General features: G+C 54.5%; 1 protein-coding gene across 1 annotated transcript in view; it reads right to left on the bottom strand.

Annotated features, from left to right (window-relative positions):
* PHKB (phosphorylase kinase regulatory subunit beta) overlaps positions 1-18,088 on the bottom strand; it is an 81,654-nt gene that overhangs the window by 42,896 nt on the left and 20,670 nt on the right. The window contains exons 4-8 of the mRNA XM_090261252.1: positions 17,243-17,342; positions 12,636-12,743; positions 10,633-10,713; positions 8,607-8,722; positions 213-276 (exon numbers count right to left, since the gene is read on the bottom strand). Of these exons, the coding sequence (XP_090117378.1) occupies positions 213-276; positions 8,607-8,722; positions 10,633-10,713; positions 12,636-12,743; positions 17,243-17,342 (469 nt within the window). The remainder of the gene's footprint in view (positions 1-212; positions 277-8,606; positions 8,723-10,632; positions 10,714-12,635; positions 12,744-17,242; positions 17,343-18,088) is intronic.

The following is an 18,088-nucleotide window of genomic DNA, read 5'->3' as shown; positions in this document are numbered from 1 at the left end:
TCCTTTTAATTAAGCATGTTTTTTACTTAGAAAACAAACATTTAATTGGCAAATCATATTCAAAGGGAAGCCTGTTCAGCCGCGAGCTGCCCCCTCAATTTCAGACGCTCTCTGATCATAAGGAGCGGCTTGCTTAGTGAGCGGCCAGATTAATGAAGCACAAAATTAAAACAAATAATCAAAGGTGGCTGTTGCTCCTGCCGTTTCTTTACCTGGTTGCCGAAGAGGTTGAACCCGTTGATTGCTTCCAAGGCTGCTTTGGCCAGGCCGACGGAGCTGAAAGAGGAGAGGCAATACTTTACAACCCGGCACGGCGGTGACAAAACGAGAGCCGTCACCCGCTCGCCGCTCACAGGCGCGTTCTTTATGAACACTTCCGCCAACCTCCACGGGAGAGGGATGGCTCGGAGACCTCCGTCCGACAGTTTGCCATTTTAATTTTTCTTTTTTATAGTTACGATCTTTGGGGGAGAGCGTCTTTAAGTTCACCTTGATCTAGACAAATGGCCACGCTGGGGACGGGCACAGCTTTAATTCCAGTGTCATTTATACTCACTCGGGACGAGGGTGAACTTTAGAGGCGAGCGCAGCAGGGTGATGGACGCACAGCTACAACCAGGCCGGGCAGCGTGAGCTCAGGGCCACGGAAAGAGCTTTCCTGACGTCGACTCTGAGCCTTCAAAGAGGTCTCGCCTGTCATACATTTACCACAGAGCGCGGTCTGATCTACCCACTCGAGTGCTCTTTGCTTAGGGACTAATAGGACAGGTAGTGTTTCATGTTCATAGAACACTGACCGCCATACCTTTAGGTTTGTTCTTTTGTTTTTTGTTTTGCTATATTCGGTTTGTAGCAAAATGTGTGCTCCTCTGGACTCTCAAATGCCACATACAATAATAGTGCTGAAAATGGGAGGACTCAAATTTCATTAAAAATATGACATCGTCATCTTATAAATATCAACCTTTAGACCTAACATCCGGTTTATTTCACTTAATGCAGAGTTTTTCTGAAAGCAACTGTACACGCCATTAATAGCACGGAAAATGAATGATATGTCATTATGCCAGCGTGTCTCTGAGGCAGTGATCCACGAAGCGGGGTCCCCAGAGCAGCGGGTCACCCGGGAACCTGGGAGCAAGGCCCAACGATCAGTGTGCAAACGCCCTCCAGGGGCTGGGATGCACTTGAACCCTGAGAGCCACTGTGCCCTACCTTCTCTACGGTGTCTACCAGCAGCGCTCTCCGGTAAGCATTCACAGGGTAGTAAATGAACGGGAAACGTGAAGTACCAGTGCGGTAGGCCATCTTCCCCATTCCCCTCCCTCCGTGCCACCAGAAGTCCTAGGTATCACACGGGCAACGTGAAGAGGCCCAGGAAGGAAGGAGGGCTGGCTAGGAACCTCAGGATTCTGGGAACAGCACCGGGCTCAGGCCCCCCTGTTTCCTTTCTGCCTTGTAGGTACCAGACCAGAGCTGCAGCAGCAATGACCAGGGAACACCAGGAGGTACGTGCAGCCAAAAAAGGCCCCCAAGCCTGCTCTCTCTAGCCACAGGTCCAGGAAAAGGCAGGCGAGCAGAACAGAACACATTCAGACAATAAGCACCCAGAAGAACCAACGGCCCCACCCCCGCCCAGTCCTGCACAGGCCGGGCCGGGCGGGAACCCTGGGCTTCCACACCCCTGAGTCTATAACGAGGACCTGCACCACCCCCCAAGCTCCCCAGCTACAGTGCTATCGGAGAAGTCCAAGGAGGAAGCCAGACTTCCCCTTCTGATGCACCTCAGGGTCAGCCCGTGTCACCTATAGACCCCAGACCCATCAGGAGTGAGGGGACCCTCCGCGTCCTGCTGGGGTGGCATCCGAGGAGGCCCACTGAGGAGCCGGGACTCCAGCTCACGCCGACGACAAAGAGGCCACGCCCTCATGTGTCCGGTAAGTGGAGGCCGTCCGGGGCGCGGGGCCTCCTGCCCAGACCCAGCAGGAACGAGGAGTCTCCGTCTGGGGCGTCAGCAAACGACCCGGCCCTCCATTCCCACCTGGCAGTAATGAAGTGGCGCCCCTGCCCCTCGCCCCCCGGGGAGGTGTCCAGGAAATGCAGCCAGAACAGAAAAGGAAAACAGCATCCATGGTGTTAGGGTGCACCCCAAACGCCCCTGCCTCAGTGAAGCGTCACTCATCCTGTCTAGATCTAAAAATAGCTCCAACCGGATCCTAAAGGACAATCAACAGATGCTGATGCCCAGACGCAGGCGACGGGCGCATGATCTGACGCAGACTTTGAAGCGGCCGTGATGAACGCGCTTCAGGGAGCAGGTTTGAACGGGACTGAAGAAAACGCAAAGGCAGCCAGCCTCAGCCTGGAAGCAAAGTGTCAGCAGGGTCTCAGAACCGAAAACTGCAGTTCTCGGGATCACACAGGTCAGGGCACAGGCGCAAAGGCAGGGCGGGGGGCGCAGAAGAAAGAATCACTCAATTGGAAGCTAAAACAATAGAAATTATCCAACCTGAACAAAAGAGAAAACAGACGAGAGAAAAAAGTAATAAAGAGAGCCTCGGGGACTCAACTGTTCACGCCACTGAGTCCCTGAAGGGGGGAAGGACAGGGACAAGGCTAAAAAGTGCGTGAAATAAGGGCAGAAAACCTCCCAACGAGCCACAGACAAAAGCAGGTGACGAGACCCGAACAGACGCGGTAAAAACTAGCCATGCTAGGGCACATCACAGCTTCTGAACGACAAAGACAAAGACCAAGTCCTGGAAGGAGCCCGAGAAGACACCTGACCGATCGGGGGAACACCCTGAACGAGCCTGGAGCGCTCCCCAGAAACCACGCAGGCTCGGCCGGGGGCACGAGAGCTTCCCCGACTGAGTGTGGCCCGGTCTCCCCACCTCTGACAAACGGGATGGGCTGGAAGTTACACAGTGTGCCGCCCCCCACACACACACACACACCAGGTCAGAAAGGCAGAGCAGTGGCCACCCGGCCCTCTCTCGCGGGGCGCCCGGCGCTAGAACCCAGTCCCCAAGCTAGCAGAAAGCCTGCATGGAAACCCGCCCCCAGGCCGCTGGGCAGACGGCTGCAGCCAGGGCCCCGTCCCGGCCCGTGCCTGAGAGAGGAGCCCTCCAGGTGCCTCCGGCCGCAGCGCCAGCGCACAGCCGACGCAGAGGCCCGAACAGGGGCCTGCTGGCTCAGCCCGTCAAACCACAGCGCCGTGGGAATCAGTAATGAGACTGTTGTTCTGTGCCTCCAAACTCGGGGTGGTTCATTTGCCACGGGAGGTAACCAGGAGAACCCACGTCGGGCTCCCGACTCGATCGCTTTTGCTTAGCCTCGCCCACTACAGATGAACGCCCAACGGGACCCGCGCAGGGATTCCGGACCACGAGACCCTACGGATCAGGGGTTCCGTGTTCTGATGGTTCACAAGGAAACGTTCACTGTGTTCCCCGGCCTAGGAGTTCCCCCAGGAGCCCCTGATGCGCCAACTTCTGCACGCGGTGAACCGAGTGATATCAGAAAACCTCCGCCGAGGTGCAGGGTCACGAAGACAGTTTGTATAAGAACATAAGCAGCTCGGCCAGCCCACGGCTCTGTCCTCCACAAAGGGGCAGAGGCAGCTCCGGGCCGAACTGAGGAACTGTCCTCTCGTTCCACCATTACAGGAGGGACAAACACTGTCCCTGGACAAGAGGACACGTCAGATTCTTGCCGCTTACTCTTCTTCCCCAATGCAAGTGGTTAAATAATTGGACTTAATTGAAATGTACAAATATGTTCATTTATTATCCACTGTATATTTAAATCTCTGGCAAGAGCAAGCTATTTAGAAAATGAAACACACTCCTAATGTGATCTCTTTATTGGAAAATATAACACATAATGCTGTCAGAATTGTTTACTCGCACAAGACTTTCTTTAAAATTATTCTATTATTAGGTGTTGAATATATTAAGTGACTGTTGTCGATAGAACACTTGCCACTTTGATGTTTGCGAAGTGTTCCATCACCACCCACGGAGGAAGGCCAAAGGAAAGGGAAGTTTGCCTGGAGATAGTTTGTAACGCGGCAATTTGCTGTACAAACCAGCACGTCTATACCAGTGACTTACACACCCACCACGGCACCCCAGAATGAACTGGCCCACGGAGGAACTAAATCCACAACCTCCTGCTCCTTGACACTCAGCTTCAGCTCCCTGAGCCACCCCCACCTCCTCCAAGAGAAGGGCCTCGCAGCTCTGCGGCTCTAATGGGCGCTCAGACTGCGGAGTGTGGCAAAAACACGCAGAACGAGGTGGAACAGATCACTGCCCTGTCACGGCTCAGAGGCCGGAGCATCAGAAACGACTTAAGCCCGAGGAGTGACTCTAATAACAAGCGGTGTGCGGAATGAAACGGCCCCGGGAAGCGCGCTCGGCTCAGGAAGTGGGGCTCACCTCACAGGCCGGCGGCGGCTTTTCTTACTGGAGAGGCCGAGAGAATAGAACGGACAGGCTTAAAACAACAAAACAAAACAAAAAATACTTGAAACATCAGATTTAAATTGTCTTTGTAGCTACAGTCTCTATGTTGCAAACACAAGATTTAACGAAGTAAAAAATGAAATTATGCTGTTAAATGTGCAGCCCTGTTCAGCAGTTCATATTCCAAAAATGTTTCTTTCCATGTGGGCACAGATCCCCATTATTAACTCATTAAGTACCATTTTCCTGTTTGCTTCCGAAGAGCCACAGAATTCAAAGTTAGGTTTGGGACTCAGTTCACGTTTCACAGGAGACTCGCCGCTTTTCCAGAACAAAGAGTTTGGGTTTAAGTGCAGCCCTAAGAAGCAGCAATATCCTCACGCTCATAAGGAGAGGAAAATATAAAGATTAAAACACTTGAATTAATCTTGGAGCAGTGGAGAAGATCACTTGCATCTGTCATTCTGGGGGCTAAGAATTACTGTAATAAAAAATAGGTACCAGAGTGGACAGGATTTTAAAATGTATGGGTGTTCAGAGCGGAGGGGCGCTGGGGGGCTGGGTGAACGGAGAAGGGGCCAAGCAGCACCAATCGGCAGTAACTAAACAGTCCCCAGGAGGGAGAGGACAGCCTAGGGAACCCATTGTAATAACCAGCCAGTCGTATTGTAATAACTACGCATGCAGGGGGATCACTTTGTAAGTTACATAGATGTCTAACCACTGTGCGGTCCACCTGAAACTAATATAACACGGCATGTCAACTGTAACTCAGAAATAAAATGCAATACGAGTGTGGGCATTTATTAAGGCTGACACACTGAGAGAAGAGGAGGTGCAGACGTCACCCCAGCCCGGGAGGAGCCGAGGGAGGGCGGAGCCTGAGCAGTCCCCACAAACATCCGCGGGGCAGGGAGCGCGTGGCTAGGAAACATTCTAAGAAGAGCATCGGGCGCCTAGAGCAACCGGCCATTGGCCCTCGTTTTGAAGCCCAGAGAGGGCGAGGCTGCTTTCAGAGAAAACTGGGGTTTAGCTAAGAAATACTAATTCAAGAACCTGAACAGGAAGGGAAGCCGGCCGCCTGGGGCTGGGAGAGAGGGGGGGGGGGGGATCTGAGCCGGGCCGGGTGAGGCTGGGCTGGCCACCCGAGGGGGAAGGTCCCCTGGGACCCAGCGGTGCACTCTGCTGCTCCTTCAACCTGGGAGAACGTCTCGTGGCTTCCGAACACGCTGTGACGCGGCAGGACGACGCGGAGGCCCCCGGTGGTGCAGTGCCGCAGGCTGCGATTATGAGAGGCCCCCTGAGCCGGGGCTGAAGAGCAGCCTCTGACTCCGGAACACTGTGTCAAGTCTGGGGGGCCCGGAGGTGATCTTCTTTGATCAGAGTGCAGCTTGGGAGGAATGGGCCCAGGGTGGCACGGAAGGGGACGTTTACTCAGCCAGCCGCTCTGGCCGAGGCCCTGAGAGCACCCGGGAGACACTCACATTATGTCCATTCTCCCCGGAGCTCCCGCTACGGACTGCGTGGTGCAGACACACGTGAAGGAGGGCGCAGAGGTCAGAGGCCAAGGGCAGCCGGAGTGCACTTGGAGCCGGAACTGGCGTACTACTGTGGGGTGTCGGAGGTGACGCAAGCAGCCTAAGGGACAGTCTCTGGCTGGTGGTGGCTCCCCACCCACGACCCATGATGCCCTGCACCGTCACTGCACCCAAGGGTGCCAGCTTCTCCTGCACCTTCAAAAGAGACCCTTTTGGCACCCAAGCGACACGTCCGAAATGGACTATGGAGATCTGAGCTCAGAAACACTTGAGAAAATATGTTTAGAGTTATTTGGGGGACTTGAAAAGTGTTTTACTATGGAAAACTAGCAGAGAGATGTTTGATGTATGAAACCCATCATCCACGTCTAAATGACAAGCCTCACTGCCCATCCCTGTGCATAAAATTGGCTTGTTAAAATTAAGATTAATTTTGCATGCAGAGGGTAGCGAGGAGCATCACATAATCATCTTCCAAGCCTTGAAATAAAACCTTCGTGATTCAATGTGAAGACTGGCTCCTTGGTTACAGAACAATCTGGAGCCTCTGCTTTCTCCTCTCTGGGCCTCCCAACACCCTCCCTGTCCAGCGTTCACGGCCGTGGTGACCCAGCATTCTGTCTGAGTTGACGGCAGGTCCTGAAATGACTCCGTTTCATTCGATGCTGCTCTGTGCAGCCCTGATGAGGGAAGGAAGGTTGTTTCCAGCAGTGACTGGAGTTTGCGTGTCCCCCACGTCTGCATGGACTTCCTCTGGCTCCCCAGGTCCCATCCATATCCACAGATGCGCACGTGTGGCGGGCTGGCGCGGCCGCTCTGTCCAGGACGAGGGCGTGTGCGTGCGAGCCGCCTTGAGGCTGCAGGAGGTGCCCCGTCCGGGGCGAGGTCCCGCCTTGCGCCCCGATATGACATAAGCAGGCTGGAGAATCATTTGGACTCATTTTTATTAGTCAGTTTCAAATGTATGCACAGCTCACGCTTCTCTCAATGTTTAATGTTCGGCGTGTCTGGGCCCTTATTTCAAAGTTCGGTGATGTTTTCGTGACCAGAAACAGGTGTGCGTCACTGGCCCAGGGGACTGCTGGCTTGGCTGTGCGTCCCTTCCCTGAAAGTCAGTTTCCAAGCAGCCGCTGACAATGCCGAGTGAGGACTTGCTGCACCCCATTCTCATCGCAGCAGGGCCCCCGCCGCAGTGCGTCACACGGAGCCCGTGTCAGGGCGCGCGCACCGGCACAGGCGAGCGGCTCTTCAGCAGCAGCGAAGGGGCTGGTGACAGGCACGTTTTCCAAAACCGCCTTTCCTGGTTAGGTCCGTTGTTTCTTATAATTTGACTGATATCTGGAATGCTGAGAACTTAATTTGGATGATGGCTAAAATCTAACATTATCTCCCTGTTTTTTTGGTCGGAATTTGTTTAATGTCCGAACTGAACCCCCCTCCACATTATTTCCCTCCCCCATGGACCCCTCAGTGGCGGCGCCCCTTCCGCTCCGCAGCGTGGCAGCGCCTCATGAGTCACAGGACTCACAGAGTGTCCATGTTAGCTAACTGGCGTCGATCAGAAGGCCCTTTTGGTTTCAGTCTTTGTTGTTAAAGTCTCTGAGATGTGTGATACACCGTATTCGAGCGCTTACGTATGCCCGGTGGTCAGACGCTGCGCGTACACAAGCACACACACACACACGCACACACGTGGGTTAATTACTGAGACGCTCACAACAGCTTACAAAGCAGAAACCGTCAGCACCCCGTTTGCAGAGGAGGAGCCTGAGGCGTCGGGGACCTCACGCAGCTGGGGACCCGCAGCAGCATCGCATCTACGCAACGTCAGCTTAAGGCTTTCTGTGCTGAGTCCTCGGGCCAGAACGGCAGAGCGGCCGACCCCCTTGGCCGGCGCATCCTAGGCTGCTTCTCCCCGCCGTTTCGCCCTCCGTGGTCTGTGCTGACCCGCGGCGCACAGCCTTACGTTCCTATACCGCCCAGTGGGCAAGGGACAGGACTGACTGAGCGGCGCTTTCTGGCTCAGGGAGGAACTTCTGAGCGTCGGGTCAGAACCCCTGAAAGGTGCAGTCAGGCGCCACGGCTCCCGCCCCAACCCTGGGGGCAGAGGGCCCCGTGAGCAGCCGACATCAGTCGTCAGCCATGTGGTGTATTCAGACCTCCCGCGTGCAGCTCAGGAGGCCGCGCACACGTCTGCCGGGAAACAGCGCAAGTCGAGCTGAAGGTGAAAGGTGCGCGCGTGTTCAGTGAGGACAAAAACCGGCTCCGTGTCCCGGAAGGGCATGCCACGGGCAATGGCGTCTGGCAGCTGGGACTTGCTCTCTCAGGGAGCGTCACTGCAAAGGGGAGGAAGCGTGTGGCGTGGCCGGGCACGGAGGCCAGGCCCGCGGGGGAGGCTGGCGCGCCGGCTCCGAGGTGGGGAGAGATGTCGGCTCCTCCCCGCAGCTGTTCAGGGCTGGGAGCCTGCTGCTTTGCTTTCATGTGAAGAGATGGAAATTAACATAGAAGCCACAGCTCCAATCTAACACCCTGATTTTTATTCACATTCAAATTCACACATTTAAATTTGAAACAAAAAACTCAGAAATCAGCAAATTACCTGGAATGCAGCTCCGTGCTGCCATTATTATACTTGCTTCCTCTTTCCCAGACGCCAAAGTCGGGCACGCGGTAAACTCGTTCCACACAGAACACAAGGTTCTGAATAAAGGAGACCTGAAAAAAAGGAAGGGAACGTCAGGACACGTGCAGTCACAGACGCTTGGACAGCGAGGGAACCTGAGACACCGTCTGAAACCCGGGGGCAGACTCGCCCGCCAGCCCTTCTCTCCGGGCTGGGGCTGCCGCGACGACCGCCACTAGGAGCGCGGTGCTACACCTGGCTGTCCTAACACGGGCCTCCAGTGGGAGCCTGAGGTCACGCCACAGAGGAATCAGACTCAGAGCCTGTCCAGGCTTCAACCACGATTTTTCATGGAAATATCTACTGCCATTCGTGAGGACTGTGCAGCTTAAGAACTAAGAAAAATGCAAAGCACTGTTTGATAGGACATAATATTCGGAATCTAAAACGTCCAAATGAAATGTTAAGTAAGTCTGAAGCTTGGGCAATAACAAGGCATTTCTCAGCTCTGCAACAAGCCAGCCCCGCGTCGGGCCCATCTGGGGTCCTGCGTCTGTCACCCTGGAACCTAAGCTTCCTCCTGCCTTTGCAGAGCTCCAGGCTCCCACTCTCAGGAACTCGGAGCTTCAGTGCAGATAAGCCATCTAAAACAATGCAACGTTTACAGCAGTATCATATTTCTAAAAAACATCAGTTGATGAAGATTTAAAATGAACGGTGGCAGACATTGAGAAAGCAAAAAATAAATACTAAAATTGAAAACAAAAGTAAAGCATCAAACAAACCAAGCCACGGCTGGCGAGGGCACCGGCCCCACTGCCGTCAGCAGCAGTGACGGGGACTCCCGTGCGGCGATCCCGTCAGCCGCTGCCTGTTGTGCGTGGTCCCCACACGGGCTGGCGGGACCTGGCCGCTCCTTCCATGTGGGCGAGCCCCTTGGGGGCGGGGCATGAAAAGCAAAATGAGCGGGTTTGGGAGCCCTCCTCCCCCGTGAGACGCACGTCTCTCCTGTGTTTTATAACTAGGGTGCTGCTTACGACCGGCCTGGATAGCAGCCCCCCAACCCCTCCCCTCGGCAAGATACCCGAAGGCCAGTATTACACGATCTTACTGAAGGTGAGGCCGATTTAGATGGGATGAAAACATGTAATTCTTCGATGAATCAAACAGAAGAAACCTTAGTGGTTATGATTAACTTCTTCGTATAATTATTTCCCCTTTGTCATTTCTCCTCACTTCTAAGTAGACTTCACACCCTGTAATTAACAATACAGCGGGAGGCCCGACGGGGCTGCAGCACACGAGGGGCCGGGCCTGCACGCAGCGGCTTCACAGCGGCCTCAGCGGCCCACCGATGACCTGGCGCCGGGTGTGTGACCACGCCTGCCTGCCTGGGTCACGGAGGGAAGGGCGGCCAGTCTGCACAGTGCGCCTCCCCTCGGGGGCCCCCTGTGAGGGGCGCCTCAGGAGCGGAGCCCTGGGTCGCGCGGGGGCCTGGCTCAGTGTGCGTGCGTGTCCGAGCGTCCATGCCTGTGACAGAGGCGCTCTGGGCTCTGGGGGGGATGTCACCCCAAACGTCCAGTAAGTAAGACAACCAGGTATTTACCTGCTGGAAAACACAGTAACACAACAGAGATGCCTCCCACAGCCTAAAACGATCCCATGTGACACAGGGATCTTTCTGCTTCTAAAAGGACGGGTGGCAAACAGGAATGATGAAGGAAACACCTAATAAGGAGAAAACCTGCCAATGCTGCGTCACTTTCACGGTTACCATTTTGTGTCACTTCTTTCCGATCAGCTTACACGGAGACGGCCCAGGAGAACAGTTTAATGACGTGTTACACACGTAAACATAAGACTTTTAGATCCAATTCCCCAAATCCAGGATCTGATTATATGAACTGAAGACTAATCCATTTTTTATGAAACTGCAAAAATGTCTTAAAGGTAAGAGCAGGACAGAAGCGCTCCGGCCCGAGCCGTGGCGCGGCGGGCCTACCTCGTCGGTGTTGTAGACGATCTGCAGGCCCGAGGAGGTCATCTCCACCAGGTACAGCAGGAACAGGGACACGGCGTTGATCTGCGAGCGCGCGGCCACGTGCGCGGTCAGCAGCAGCCACGGCACACACCGCCATGTCAGGAGAGGAAACGCAGAAATCAAGGTGCAAGTCATGCGCCCCCCGCCCCCGGCCCTCAGAAACCGTGTCCCTCCCTGCGGCGTCTGAGCCCGGTCACCTGGGCGTACAGACCAGGCAGGGTCACAGAGTTGGGGAGCTGACCAGGCCTGCCCAGGGCGGGGGGCGCAGACTGCTGCTGAGTGCAGGGCTGCTCTACGGGCGACAAAGGGTCTGGCACGGGCCGCAGGGGCTGCCCGGCCCTACGGACACACTTAAAGCCGCTGGGCTGTACACTCTGCAGCGTGAACTGTATGTCATGTGACCTGTATCTCGGTGAGGCTCTCACACAATGAGTCAAAGGCAAACTAATAGGCAGCAGTGAAAAAGTGCCATTTAGCCAGGAAACTGCCGCCTGGAGCTAAAAAGAGAGAGAAAGCGACAGGAGACTTCGCTCGTGTCACCTGACTGGGCTGCAGCCCTAACTGAGTCCCTGACAGGACGTGGGGCGGGGCGGAGCGGGGACCTGACTGGTGCCTGAGCACTTGCACAAGGCCGTCCTCACCCAGGGCCAGCCAGCAGCACCCAGGGCGACCCCGGACGGCTCCCGAGCTCCTGGCCCCCAAAGTCCAGTGGGTGGCTAGGGCTCGTCCAGATCCAGGGGGCCACACAGAAGGATGCAGGCGATTCAGAGTGACGTGAACTGCTGAGTGGCCTTCCTCAGGACGTGGTGGGCAAGGGCCCTGCTGCCAGGCACCCACCCACATGGCCCGTTGTAGCGCTGACATCTGCCGGTCAGAAAGGGCTTCGGAGAAATTTCCTTCCTGCAGCGCACATGAGCGCTCCGCTCTGACTTTTGGGGTGCGTCTGTGAGAAACTATCAGTAAGTGACAAATCGTGGGGGGACTGCCCAGTAGCTGGCTGACCAGCATTTATGGACCCTACTATGTGGCCGGCCCTGAGCTTCCATTCTGGGGTGCAGAAATAAATGAGTCGTCACCTTCTGAAAACCCTGTTTCAGCGAGTGAACAGGCTTGTCAAAGCAGAAGGTGCGTAAACCCTGATTACGTGACCATCACAAAGAGAAGGTTGAGAAACGACGTATTCACGTACTGGTCTCACGCGAGTGTGAGCGCTCCTGCTGCGTGGAAGTGGGGACACCGCACGGCGTCTGGAAGAGCCGTGCGCAAGTCGGTCATTTCTGACTGCTGGGCAGCGAGGAGCGACAGACAGAAGATCCTCTTGTTTCGGTAAGAGGTAACGCTAGTGAGGATCCTGTCCTGAAGCTCGCAGGGGTGGGAGACGAGCCGGGAGAGAGCCCAAGGGGGTGCGGGGCATGGACGGGGCTCGTGTCCCAGAAAGGGGGCAGCGGGGGTCCGACCGAGGGCAGCACAGAATGTGCGGGGAAGCTCCAGCGAAACCTGAAGTCCCAGCGCGCACTCGGCACGGGTGTAAGATGGAATGCGTGCTGTGACGGCACCTACAGACTCCCGGTGCCCTCCGGAATTCCACGTCAGCCACCCGTTTCTTGCTCGACAAGGAAGCATCAGATGCCAGAACCTTCGGGCCACCGTTCCGGAGCCGGCAGCGAGGGCCTCCTGCTCCCCAGCCCTGAGCTGGACTCCCCCGACTTTGACAGCAAGTGCAGCCCCGTGGGACGGTCCTGACACAGCCCTCCCCGTGGCCCACGCAGCCCCCAGGCCGAGAAGCCAGCCGGGTGTGACTCTCGGCTCCGAGGACGCTGCCAGCCCTGGGGGCAGCAGCTCGCGCCTCGGTTCATGGCTGGCTTTCCGCTTATTTTGAAAAGTTTATGAAATCTGCTTTGGACAACTCAGAACTCACCTGGACTCTCCTCTGCCCCAGGGCGTGCAGCGGGGACCCCCGTTACCTGCAGGTGGCCGTACTCCTCGTAGGACAGCACCTCGTCCCCGGTGCGCACGTGGAACACGGAGTGCAGGCAGGTGGTCGGGCGCGGGTCCTGCTTAAACTGCTGCACCTGGAGGCGAACGTGGCATTTACGCAACATTCGTCACTCCCACCCCCATCCGGGACTAGATTATTCGGTGACTTCTCACGGACCCTTTGAATCAGGGAAGTCACAGCTTAGAAGCAGAGGGCAGAACAGAGCAGAATGTTACTTCCTCTAAAGCAGCAAAACAGAAAACTCGTAACGACTAACTCCGCGGAGGTGACGTGGCTGTTGAATACTGACTGACAGGCCGCAGACACAGCAGCGCGGGGGTACGGGGAAGTGCGTCAGTGTGGTGACCGGGGCTCTGCAATGCTTTGCATCTTATTTTGGAGCCGAATAATGGTTTCCCTCTGCGGGCAGGAGTCCGGGTGGGTCTCCCGCTGCACTGCTGTTTGGAAATGCTCCCCCGCACTCCGGGCCCAAGGCTTCGGGCCACATTCTAATTCAGTACGTGCTCCAAACCCCACGTGCCGCTTCCTGCTCGAAGGATCACAAGGTGTGGCCTATGCTCCCGTCAACACGCCTGCCTCAACTTTCCGCCCACACTCTCGTTACGAAGGCAACAACGCTGCGAGAACACAGTCCATGCCTTTACTTATTAATTGAACAGAAAACGTAACCATTTTAGAAGCTGAAATAAATACCAGATGGTCTAATAGACAAACGCCAAGAACGACAAAATCCATCTCCCCATTCAGTTCAACGGGCAAACGTTTACTGATCCCCATTGTGTGCCAAGTGCCGGGCGGGCCCCAGAGGCTGGGGGCGAGCAGAGGGACCCTCCCCCCTGTATGAAGGCAGTGCTGGGCCTCTGTCCCCAAGGGGGGGGCACTGGCAGCACCTGCTGCCCTTGGCCATGGTAACAACGGAGAGCCAGGCCCGCTCTGCCACCGCCCCAGCGCCCTCATCCTCAAACTCCATCCCCTCTTGCCGCGCCCCCTCTGAGCCCCGGGGGGCTCCTGCCGCTGCACCCCCACATCGGAGCGCTCACCCCTCAGGATCACGACTGCCTTTCGCTTATTAGTTGCCTGAATCCACCACAATCGCAGAAGCTGCAGAAGCTCCACTATCCGGTGTGGCAGCCACTGGCTACACGTGACTAAGTTAGAATTCACTAAAATTTGAAGACTCAGCCCCTCAGTCACACTGGTCACCTCCCAAGTGCTCAGTGGCCGCACGGCACCAGCGGCTTCCGTACTGCCCAACACAAGAGTACAGAACGCTTCCTTCACAGCGCGGCGTGGACGGTGCTGTGCTAGACGGCCGATGCGCCTCTGTCCCCCAGGCCCTGCACAGACACAGCCCGCCGTGTGGCTTAGGCCGACGACAGGGACGTCGGGACCCGCCAGCAGGTGACCGCCATGAGAGAAGGGGCCGGAAGTAGGGCGGCCCGGCCTCTGTCTGCACAGCGACCGAGCCGTGCAGGGTTCAGTCCGCGAGGGAAGGAGGCAGCCCCTTCTGAGACCCTCACGGAGCTGCCGGCTACAGCCTCTGGCTACACAGACAGAAAGCAACGGGGCCGCTCCTTTCCCACGACCACGGCTGTTACCTCCAAGTGGGCGACAGCATTCGGGACGCTTGGACAAAAACACAGTTAAATGAGAACAAAACCCACTGGGCCTGCCGCGGACGGGGCTACACAAGGACACGGCTTCATCCGTTTAATGAAGTGGCTGCTGCGGCTGTTGGGCCACGGCTGCCGTTTGTCTTCCAGACGCCCCGGCTCCCAGCAGGAGGGGCCGATTCAATTGCGGTGCCAGGGGAGCAGCGCCGGAACACTCGAGACGCTCGGTGGGAAACCATAACTCAGCTTTCAGTCTTAACGCGGCTAAAAGGCAAGTCACTTAAAACTTCAGGAAAAATAAAACACACACTCTGTAAGCTTTGAGATTTAACGGGGCAAACTACTGATTGGGAACGACGGACAGAATGTGCTCTCAGAAGCAGGCGAAAGCGAGGAGACATTAATCTGTATTTTATGGTGCCGGGCACCTGGCAAGTAAAAGGAAAGAATGATCGAGGCAAAACTTGCTAAACTAAGCACGTCTAGAAGAATGTTTTCTCTGCCTGTATTTTATCTGGATCTTTCTGAAATTTTTATTCATTGTAAATATATAGCTTTTCATTTAAGAAAAGGTAACTGAGTACTGTCACCCATTCTTACTTCAGAGCCTCAAAATATGTACTCAGGAAATTTTATCTCATAAGGCAATCCTGAAAGAATAAATTTCATAAGACTTTAATTTCTCATGAATTAAAAATTACTTAGTAGCATTTTAAACAAAAATTTTAAGTAAAGACGGCAATGTCCACAGCCTATTGGAAAGCGACTCTGTCCTCCAGCCTGCAGACTGAATCCATTTTGGAAAATCCTGAACGCTTCTCCACAAGCATGAGAAGAGGAAATGGGAGAGGAGGTATGTGAATACTTAGAGGTAAAAATGCCGAGCGTTGATCAGTAAACGTGAGACGTGGCAAGGCAATAACAGACGGAAGTCAGGCTGCTCTGCGTCCTGCAAATCAAGGCCAACTCTGCTCACCCAGTCAAACTGGTGATAAGTTAAAACTCTCTCCCTTAGAAAATACGTCAGCGAGTGTGCTCCGCAGCGAGTGGGAACTCCGCGGCAGGAGAGGGCCTGACACTTCCCAAGCCACGATTTCACTCGAGAAGACAGAGGTGAGCCGTTGGGTCAAACAGCAAGCGAACAGGACAAATGGGCTTCCTGCAGTCGTAAAGGAAGGCCAAAACTATGCATACTGCACATTTTAAACTGTGGCGGCAGTCCCTGCCTCTCTGGGGTCACGAAGGAAAGGGGGGCCCGGGGGCAGGGGAGGTGTGCAGGCGGCAGGGCGGCACGGGGGTGCCCCCCAGCCCTGCTCCCACAGGCGCGGGGACCAAGGAGAACGCTTGAAGATTTCAAACCCCACGCTCTGTGATACGCATAAACACCTAACCCCAGTGCCGTCCACACGTTCTTACGGCTCGCTGATTTTAATGACCCACCACTGCACACACAAGGAAGAAGTGCCTCTCCTTCGTAATTTATGGAATTCAAGACGGCTTCAGTCACATTCAGGCTGCACTCAGAAGAAAACGTAATTGCGAAGGCTGGTGGGTAAGGGGGAGAATATTCAGAAAGACAAATTTAGAATTGACTAAAGCAAGCCACAAAGGAGAGACTTTATATCATATTGTGTCCTTTCGATAAACAATTCTAATTTAGATCAGCTTGTGCAGCAACCACATGAAATTCCTGGCTCTCAGTGTTTGTTGGAGAGAAAAGTCGAATTCAGAGCCATTAGTCATTCATGAAATGATGTCAAGTACACAGTCAACTCCACACAGCAAACAAGTAACTTTCACCGTAATTACTTCAATATACATGGCCTGCTAGTTTAATTCATGTATGTCAGGACGACACGGCTCTCCATCCCAAGCGTCAAGAAACCTTTATGACAACGATTTGCAAAGGCAGGTCTCAGTAGGCAAATCACAGGTTTGTCATAAAGCTCTACTGTCATCAGCTTGTGAATAAATTTACTGCTTCTGCCAAGTAACATTTTCTTGTTGCCACATTTTGGTGACAGGATATAGATGATTTTGTTTTTAAGTTTTAACTTCAGATACAGGTCCTAAAAAGCAAACGGGCCATCATCTTTTACCCTTTTCAAGCATAAATTAAAACAATATAATATTCACATGATAAAAAACATACAAAATATTACTAACCAAAATTCCCATAGAATTACTGGTGTGCGTCTCTGGGGGGTGTTACCCTGGAGGGGTGTCTTGGGGACACGTGACACGTGCATGCGCACATACGGACACATTATATTGGGCCCTGGGGTCACAGAGAGGGAGGTAAGCAGGGGACTGACTCGTTACATTCGCACGGAGCTTCACGGTTCACAAAGTCTCAGTGGTTCCCACCTAGCGCTGCACGGTTTGCTGCTCCCACGTCTGTAATTCCTTCCTCCTTCCGTGCAAAGTGGGGCGTTTTTAAACCGAAGTTTACTTAAGACAGAGCAGCCACACGTCCAACGGAGGCTCTGCCGAGGCTTTTCTCGAGGAACATAATACTGGGCAGGGTTACGGATATTGTGAGGTTCCCGAGAAACTGGGTCTTTATCAGGCAAACACCAGACACAAAATACAGACACACCGAAGCCTAAGTAACAATCCGCAACCCGCAGTCGGCCCCACTCAGGCGTTTCCTTCAGTTCCGCTGTTTTAAAGCCGCGGGCCGGGAGGGCAAAGGCTGTGGGAACCTCTCTCCCTGCCTGGGCTGCGGCTTCACCTTGGAGGGCATGTTCTCCCTCCGAGGACGCGCCGCTCTCCGGGTTAAGCTAATCCTGCGGGAGGATGCAAGGCCCCGCGCGCACGAGGTGGCTCGCCTTATGGGCCTGCCGCATGTAGCAGTAGCGGACCCCCACCCCCCTGCGCACACGGGGCGGCTCACCTATGGGCCTGCCGCATGTAGCAGTAGCGGACCCCCACCCCCCTGCGCGCACGGGCGGCTCACCTTATCGGCCTGCCGCATGTAGCAGTAGAGGACCCCACGCATGCACTTGATGGCCGAGTGCTCCAGCTCGTGGGTCCTCCCCTTGTCGTCATCGATGCGCCTGTGGAGGAGAGATAACTCGTGAAAGGGGCTGGAAAAGGACTGGAAAGGAAGCAGAGCTTTTCGTAATTAAGTATTCAGCTATCTGGCTAATCCTCAGTTCTGGCAACACCTCCCGACTCTCTTAACAGGGAAGCTCTCCGCTTGCCCAGCAGAGGCGGAGGAGCTGCAGAAAAAGTCCTATGATGAATCTTGTGCAGATTTCTCCTTCTTTAAAGGAAGCAAGCCAACTGCTTCAAAAATAGCGTACGATACTTTCCACATTGACTTGGCTGAAATTCTAAAGGATGTTTCTATACTGGAAAACTCTACCAGAAGGTTTTTTTTAAACTTGCCGTTACAGGGTAGAGGCAATTTTAACAACAATCCCTGTTATGCAATGGCCACTTGGGTTCCAGGAAGCACAGCTTAAGGCAGGCACAGGCCTTCTTTGCTCTGCCACGTGTTATTAAAGAATTACGATTTCATAATGAAAGGTGGGCACTTCAGCCAAGAACACCTCCGACTAAGCACACATCCAATATGATACATGGTGGGTCTGGGCCTGAAGGTTCACATTCTCAGCTCTTACTTTAAAATCAAGTGACCGCCGTTTACATCACTTGCTTTTGAAAAGAAAGAACAGCTAAAATCTAACTATGAGCCTGGCTCAGCTGTTCCTGCACCCCTACTACAGATGAGAGCCCCCCAGTACTGAAAGGTAGAGGGGCTCTTCCTCCTTGTTTCACTGCTTCTCAACTAAGATGT

This window comes from Furipterus horrens, unplaced genomic scaffold (genome assembly GCF_987537825.1).
Source record: "Furipterus horrens unplaced genomic scaffold, mFurHor1.1.pri manual_scaffold_13, whole genome shotgun sequence".
In the NCBI taxonomy this organism is placed as follows: domain Eukaryota; kingdom Metazoa; phylum Chordata; class Mammalia; order Chiroptera; family Furipteridae; genus Furipterus; species Furipterus horrens.
The sequence above is the reverse complement of the archived record's forward strand: the minus strand, read 5'-3'. Positions and strand labels throughout refer to the sequence as shown.